Source organism: Octodon degus, unplaced genomic scaffold (assembly GCF_000260255.1).
Source record: "Octodon degus isolate 3935 unplaced genomic scaffold, OctDeg1.0 scaffold00050, whole genome shotgun sequence".
Classification (NCBI taxonomy): Eukaryota; Metazoa; Chordata; class Mammalia; order Rodentia; family Octodontidae; genus Octodon; species Octodon degus.
In genome coordinates, this window is record NW_004524626.1 from 4,596,959 (window position 1) to 4,605,485 (window position 8,527).

An 8,527-nucleotide genomic window follows, 5' to 3' on the forward strand; every position below is an offset into this window, starting at 1 on the left:
GCGCCTGGGCTGGGACTGGTCCCGCCGGCGCAGGGTAGCAGGAAGCTCTCCGCACACTCCTTTATTTTTTATTTTAATCACAGTCTTACAACTTACCAGTTGTCTGTGCTGGGCTGGAATTTGCAATCCTCCTGCCTCAGTTTCCAGGGTGAAAGGATTATAGTTGTGCATGACCACACCAGACAGAGAATTTTTTATCATTTTATTTTATTTTTTTCTCCATAATTTTATTGAGAACCAAATAGCAATGAGACAGTTTCAAATCAAATTGGTAGGACAGTTTCAGTAATTAACACATTGCATACTCTCTTCCTAGTGGTTATTTGCTGTCCAAGATACAGACATGATATCCTATTTACAAACACTATTAGAACAGATCCCTCTATTCATTAAGAGAATGTAACTATATATCTATCCTAACCATTTTGAAGACACAGATACAAAATGGACAGTCATCTGTATCCCCTTTTTTGCTTATTTCCATCATTTGAATATTATAAGTATGTTAACTCAGCAAAATATTCCAAGAGACTGAGAATTTTTTCAAGGAGTACAAAATGGTTTAAAAAATGAAAAACTTTAGAAACAATACAAAATTCCATTAAACAAAGTAATAGAATTTGACAATGGTTGTTGTATCGCTTAGTCATCTTCAAATTAGTTGTTTAGGTTACCAGATATAAACCTGAAAAATTGGTGTTGGAAAAGTTATAAGAAATTAAGAAGAGGGCTGGGGATATAGCTCAGCAGCATAAGCATCTGCCTGGCAAGCGCAAGGTCCAGAGTTTGATCCCTGATACCATGAAAGAAAGGGAAAGAAAAGGAAAGAAAGAAAGAAAGAAAGAAAGAAAGAAAGAAAGAAGAAATTTTAAAAATGAAAACAAATTTTTAATTTCTAAAAAAAAAATAAGCATTAACTGCTCCTTTCAATAGACCAGCAGAAATCAGCAGTGCAATTATCCAAGCAATCCTGAGTACACACATGAATGGATCTTTTTCCCTTCTTTCTTTTGTCCTTTTCCTCATCCCAGTTTATCTCTCCTATTAAACAGATTCTTTCCCTTTTGCAGGATCTAGTGTATCCTTCAGAACTTACCCTTTCAGGTTCTCACACTGGTGAGACAATGCGATATTTGCACACGTGGCTCTGATTTATTTCACTTGCCAATGCAGTCTCTAGTTACATCCATTTACCTATGAAAGCCTTGAATTTGTCTTTTTTATAGTTGAGTAATACTCCATTTTGTAAATATACCACATCTTTTTTATCCATTCCAGCCGATGGTCATCCGGGTTGTTTCCAAGATTTAGCTATGACAGATTGCCCTGCCATAAATATGGCTGCACATATATCGCTGTGGTGTGGTGTTTTCAGGTCTTTTTGGCGAATACCCAGGAGAGGAATAGCTGGGCTGAATGGGACCTCCAATCCTAGCTTTCTGAGGAATCTCCAAGGGGCCAAACATGCTTACTGGAAGAAAGACAGCCTCTTTAACAGATGGTCCTGGAAAAAGTGGCTCTCTACATGCCGAAAACTAAAACTTGACCCAGGTCTATCACCGTGCACTAAGCTAAAGTCAAAATGGATTAAAGATCTGAGGAATCTCCACACTGATTTCCGTATTAGTTGTACCCAGACTGAGAAATTTTGAATTTTTTAAATTGTTATAGACTTATTCTGATTTTTATTTCTTTCTGAGTTAGTTTACTATATGTTGTCTCTTTCCAGGAATTTATCTATGTCGTCTACATCACTTAATCATATTTTAGATGGGGGTCTCTGTATTGTCCAGACTGACCTCAAACTCATGGTCTCAGGTGACTCTCTCGTCTCAATCTCTGAAGTATCTGGGAGTTCAGATGCTTGCTGCAGCTGGGATTCAGCTGTGTGTGGCATTTCCGTGTCACCCATTATTTCTTAAGATCATCAGTAGTGTCTCCTCTTTTATTTCTGGCTTTCTCCTTTGACTTTTTGATCCCCAGAACTGAAAAAATAACACTTGCACTATTGTTAAAGACTTCAGTTTCCACAGAGAACTCCTGCCCACTTGGTCTATCCTTTATAAAAAGTAGGAGAATGAGGGTTGACCAGATACCTCAACCAATTAAAGCGCCTGCTTAAGCAGATGCAGGGGCCTGTTGTGTAGGCCTCGCCCCCAGGGCGTGCTGGAACCACAAATAAGACTGGACGGGGGTGGTGCTCACCTGTAATCCCAGTGCTTTGAAGGCTGAAAAACAGAAAGGATCACGATGAGTCCAATCTGTGCAGTGACACCTTGTACTAAATACATTTTTTAAAAAGTAGGATAAGATTGAAGTCTTCAATCTTACTATTGGATTTCTGTTTCTCTCTTTCTTGTTTGTTTTGAGACGGGGTCTCACTATGTAGTGCAGGCTGGCTTTGAATCATGGCGATCCTCCTGCCTCAGCCTCCAGAATTCTGGGGTTATAGGTTTCATACTGACTTTTCTATTATTATACAATGTCTCTCTTTGTCCTTAGTCACAATATTTTGTTCTAATATCTACTTCGTGTCTACGGCCATACCTCCCTGAATGCGCCTGATCTCGTCTAATACCTACTTCATGGTTTATTAGTACAACTACTCTAATTCTCTTATTATTATTTGCATAGTATCCTTCAATTTTCAACATGTGTGTCTTTAAATCTAAAACATGTTTTAATTTTTTTATTTCGAGACAGTCTTACCAAGTTGTGCAAATTTGCGATACTCCTGTGTTAGCCTCCCTCAGTGGTGTACAGATATGGGGGATCAAGGCTGGCTTCAGTCTGAAATATGTTGTTTTGTTTTGTTTCGTTTTAATTTTATTTATTTTTGGGGGGTTTTTTTGTTTTGTTTTTTGGCGGAACCAGGGATTGAACTCAGGGAAGCACTTCCTTGCTAGGGAAGCACTTATTCCACTGAGCCATCTCCCCAGCCCCAATTTTATTTATTTGTGTGTGTGTGTGTGTGTGTGTGTGTGTGTGTGTGTGTGTGGCCAGCTCAGCCCACCAGGGGGCGGGGCTGGCTGGCATGTGGTGCTGGGGGATTGAACCGCGGTCCCTGGGCTTTGCTAAGCTTGTTCTAAGTAGGTGCTTTAGACCACTGAGCCATCTCACCAGACCCCTGAAATATGTTTTTTATAGACAACACAGAGTTGAGTGATGTTTTCATTTTTGTGGTAGGGGGGATGGAACCCAGTGCCTTGTGCATACTAGGCAAGTGCTGTACTCTGAACTACACTTCAGCCTAGATTATTTCATTATCCATCCTCTCAAAATACACCTTTCAGTTGGAGAGTTACATTAATGTCACTACAAGTAAGGTAGGAATTGGGCTCACTTATAGAAATTTATGTTGTTAGTGATTACTTTCAGGTAACAATTAAGATCTTAATTCATAAAAAATCTAATTTGGATTAATACTAAATTTATTGGGGCTGGGGAGATGGCTCAGTGGAATAAGCACTTGCCTGGCAAGCACAAGGGCATGAGTTCAATCCCTGGTTCCACCAATAAATAAATAAATTAATTCATAATAAACAAAAAATATTTTTAAAAAATACTAAATTTATTTTTATAATAATCTCTCTATTTATCTATCTATCTAGCATTAGAAGAAAGGAGGAGTACTTTGAGGGAAGATTACTTACAATGTCTTTTACTATAATAAAGTGTTCAGAACTTAAACACACACTGTGTGTTTTATCAGCCCTCTGACTCTGGTCTCTCTCCTCCTCTAAAGTGAATGTTCTATGTGCTGCTCAGCGGTCCTGAGGGGTGGAACCCAGTGCTGTGCAGGGATGGTGAGCCTGACCCCACAAGCTTTCCAAGCTTCCCTCCTTGCTTTCCATTCTGCATTTCTCCACTCCCCTCCTGGGGTTTCCTGGCATCACCTCTCAGATATTCTCACTTCAGGTTGCAGGGAAAGCTCAGTGCTGAGCACTTGCCTAGCATGCCCAGATCCTGCATCCACCCCTAGCACTGTAGAAAAGTAAAACACACTTATGTCCACTAGAGTCCATGTCTTAATCCACTTCTGGGGGCACCCAAACAGTGCTAGATGCCTTGGCAGAAGTGATGGTGTAGCCACATGGGACTGTACTCATCCACTGGGAAAGGAAGAGGGCTCAAGACTGAGTCCTGGGGAATCTAACTGTAGGGGTCAAGAGAGGAGGAGGCGGGGAGAAAAAGCAAGAGCTGAGGAGAGGAAGAGTGAAGGACGCTGCAAATGGGGAATTGGTCCTTTGAGTTCTACACTCCAGGAAGGTGGGCGGGATGGGGACAGTTCCAGAGCTCTCTGGACAGGGAGGTACAAAGGACACAGCTGCACAAGAGGTTCAATGCCATGTCCTCTTCCTCCTTTTTCTCCTCCTTCTCCTCTATTCTCTTTCATTCACCTTCTTCCACCTAATCCCATTTGATGTTTTTCTCCTCCTCTATCCTCTTCTTCTGGGAATTAGGATGGAATTGGGAGCCTCTACATGCCAGGCATGGACTCTAAAGCTGAGCTGAACCTCCAACCCCACAGTGGGTCAGGAAGAGGCAGTGTAGAGTCAGCGTGGGCTGAGGGGATGAGCAGAATCGGGCAGGAAAGCGGAGATGGGTGACTGGTAACATCTCAGGAGGGCAGGGATGGAGGCTGAGGACTGTAAATTAAGCACGATGACGGTTGTCCCACAATATCCACAGTGGCAGGGTCCGGGCTGCTTTTTTTTTTTTTTTTTTTTTTTAACTGGGAATTGAACTCAGGCCCTTGCACTTGCCAGAGAAGCGCTTATTGTACTGAGTCATCTCCCCATCCCCTTGGGCTGCACTTTCTGGGGTACAGCCTCACCAGGTATGAGGCACCGCTGGGACAGCACATGGTGGAGTGTGTGCATCTGCACTGCTGCCCACCAGGGAGCCCCGTGAGTCCTCCCTTCTCTGAGCCTCCGGGGCCGAAGACTCAGTTTCCCAAGGGAGGAATCCCCAGGCACAGCCATCCAAGCCCTAGGGAGCTTGTTAGTGGGGGGGGCGGTTTCCCTGGAACAGCAACTCAGCACCCCGGGATATCAGGAGACTGGTGCTCAGCCCCTCCCTTCCCAGGCAGTCAGTGAAGCCGGCAGGGACAACCAGCCCCTCCTGGGCCATGGTGAGTGTATGGCCTCCGACACGCACAGCTGTGGGGTGGACACCTGAAGCAGACTGTGGTAACAGCGGCCTTAGAGAGGGGCTGAGATCTCGCCCCAAATCGCCAGGCGCAGAGAGGGACTTGGAGGGACTAGATTGCAGACTGTTCTAAACAGGGGCTGGGCATGACAGGGTGTGGGGTGGAGGACAACCTGGAGCTTGTCACCAGCAGGGTCTGGGGAGCTTCCTGAAGCTGCAGTCAGGAACCAAACCCACCCCACTGCAGGGCAGGGTGGCAGGTGCGCTGATTCTTGCCCCAGAAGCAGAATTTCAGGAGGTGTCGGCAGGAGGCGCAGGAAGGGCTTAGGAGGCAGAAGGGGCAAATGAAGCACTCAGAGAACCAGAGTGCAGGCTCTGAGGAGGCAGAGAATGTGGAGAGCCTTATTTCCTGGACCTGGGAACATTCACATTCTCTGGAGGGAGTGGAACCCCAGAAGTGGTGGCTCGACCCCAAATATGTGTGGTCCATTTTACAGATGCGCGCCAGGTTTGTTTGCTTGCCTGCTCTTTTGAAAGATAGGTAGGGGAAGCGATCTCTGGATTCTCTCAGCCTGTTTCTTTACCCTGGGACCAGGTTCCTGCTCTTTAGTTTCTCAGTTATGTGGCTGCTCTGAGGATTCCTGGGGAATTCTGGGAGAGGAGCCTCGGGGTAGCCCAGGGAACATCGATGGGATCCCCTTGGTGCCCTCCTTGGGTCCCCAGAAGTTGCGAGCTTCTTCAAAGCATATGGACTGTAGGTATGATTTCCTTGTCTCCTTCCTGCCTTTCTTTGAGCTGTTTTCTCCTTCTTCAGGGTTGGGGACAATATGGGAGATTCCAGAGGGAAAATGGAGTCTCCGGGGAAGCCTGAGAGGGGACCCCTCTGCCGCTGCACACTGCAGACCCAGATGAGGGTGCCCAGGTGTAAGTGACTCCCGCAGGTCTGCACTGTGAGCGCACCTAACATATTTTTCCTTAATGAACTCAACATTCACTGAGCTACCTCTCCAGTTTTTTAGAAATTTACTTTTGGAAATCCAGGAAGATGGCAGAGTGGTAAGCAACAAAAGACTCTGACAGTTTGCATCCAGTCCCTGGAATACAGCAAATCACAGAAGACAACAATGAGAAAGTGGGTCCTCTGGACCCTGGAAGGATCTGAATTGAGAATTCAGTCATTTAGAGAGAGTAGAGAGAGAAATTTCAGTTAAGAAGGAGGTAGGTGGCAGAGCCTTCTCCCCAAGACTAGACTCACTACGTGGGGAGGAGGGGCTCCAACACAGCCACTGCTGGCAACCCGAGACTTTCATCGAGAAACGCAGCAGTGGGAGTGAGCAGTGGACGTGCCAGACTGCAGTAGCTTGGTCATCCAATGGAAGAGGCCAATTGACCAGAAGCCATTGGCAAGGGGCCAACTGCTCAATCTATCTAGTGGCTCCATCTAACTGCAGGCTCACAGAAGCTACACTGATGGCTGCAGGTGGAATGGGTCTGGTCTCAGCCTCATGGCCAGAATCCAGCCTGGGCTTCAGGGGAAATACAGCTGCAGGCTCCCTGAGATTATGCACTCTCCCACCATAAATCTACGGCTGATTTGCTGGGATAAAACAACACAGATCCGGACTCTATCTCCACACATTGTCTGCCAAGTTTGCAGACAGGTTTGTTCTTACAGCAGAGAAAAACCTGGAAGTGGACTTTTTTTTCTGTATTTTCTTTCTCTGTTTTTCTTGTTTGTTTGTTGTTATTGTGTTTTATTTTTTGTTTTTTCTCCTTCATTGTTTGATCTTGTTTTTATATGAGTGTGAATGTGGTTTCTGGCTTCTTTGTTGTTGTTCTGTTCTGATCTTTTATTTCTTCCTTCTCTCTTCCCCTCCTTCTGCACCCATTTTCCAAAATTTGTGATTCCTCTCTTGCCCTCCCCCCTTGCTTCTAATCTCTTCCCCTCCTACTTCTCTTTTTTTTTTTTTTTTTGATCTTAGAAAATTTATTGGTGCTGGGAGAAGGAAGTTGAGCAGCCCTGGCTCTTCCAAGGGCCCCATGAGACTTCACTGTTTGCCATTGCCGTTGATGATCCAGTTCACGTGGTCTGGGGAGGCCAGGAATGCCTTGATCTTGGGCCGGGCACTGAGGCATGCCACGTAGGCTGAGAGCAGGGGGAATTCATCCAGGCAGCTGGGGGCCAGCACCTGGTGGATCAGCAGCAAGTCCAGCAGGTTGTAGTCGGCAAAGGAGATCTGGCTACCCATGATGAAAGCCTTGCCCCCCTGGTTCTGGGACAGCAGAGTTTCAAAAGGTTTCAGATGCCCAGGCAGGGCCTTCACATAGTCACTCTTACCCGCCTCATAGTTGGTGTAGATAAGGGTAAGATATTTGCATCGGAGATCCTCCACGCCGTCATTGACCATATCCACCAGGGCTGCTTCCTGCTGGTCCTTCCCATAGAGCCCCAAGGTGCGGCCCAAGTGGCGCAGGATGGCATTAGACTGGTACAGAGTGCGGTCTCCATCCTGGAACTTGGGGAGCTGCCCATACAGACAGGAAGCTTTGAGCTGGCTCTGCATCCAAGTCTCCAAGCTCACCACCTCCTCCTTCCAGCTCTGACCTTGGTCTGCCAGAAGCATGCGCATGGCCTCACAGCGCCCTCGAACTGGGAAGTACACAATGGTGTAGGGTGCCATGCCTGCTGCGTAGACGGTGGCTTGAACTCTGCAGACTGTAGCTCGGGTTGGGCGGGGGGCAGAGCTTCGGCCTACTTCTCTATTTTTTCTCTAACCCCTTTTAAATTTTCTCCCCTGAGGATATAACTGACATATTGAGGACTTAAGGACTGCACATGATTTCCTGATTTATCTTAATTTTGTTATAGAACCACAAATCTAGTTCATATGCTTAAAGATGGCAAATTAGTGGTTATCTCAATCTGTCATTTTGTAGAATGAGTTCGATGCTATTATGATTGCTGATTGTGCCACTTTAGCCAAAGTGACGTAATTGTCATGACCACCTGTTCTTTCTGGTGTTCCAAGACTAAGATTGCCTAAGTCTCAGAAAATACTGTGGGCTAGAACCAAAGAACAAAGGGCTGGACCAAACAGACCATAGTTTCTCATCCCCAACAAAACAAAACAGCTTCATTAAATGAAAACATAAAGTAGATTCTCAATTAATAACTTTAAAGTAATCATAATCTAATCACACGAACATGAATCTCTAATCCAATATTTAATTAACTGAGACCTGGAAATTAAATAACAAAAATATTTTTGGAGTGGTGTAAGAAAGGGTAAAGTTAGGGCTGGTGAAATGGCTCAGTGGTCTAAAGCACCTACTTAGAACAAGCTTAGCAAAGCACAGGGACCATGGTTCAATCCCC

General features: G+C 45.3%; 1 protein-coding gene across 1 annotated transcript; it reads right to left on the reverse strand.

Moving 5' to 3' along the window:
- Window positions 1-7,121: 7,121 nt before the first annotated feature.
- LOC101559684 (glutathione S-transferase P) lies at window positions 7,122-7,905 on the reverse strand. The gene has a single exon (XM_012515121.2). The coding sequence runs from the start codon at window positions 7,830-7,832 to the stop codon at window positions 7,200-7,202; it is 633 nt and encodes a 210-aa protein (XP_012370575.1). The 5' UTR covers window positions 7,833-7,905; the 3' UTR covers window positions 7,122-7,199.
- Between the last annotated feature and the right edge of the window lie 622 nt (window positions 7,906-8,527).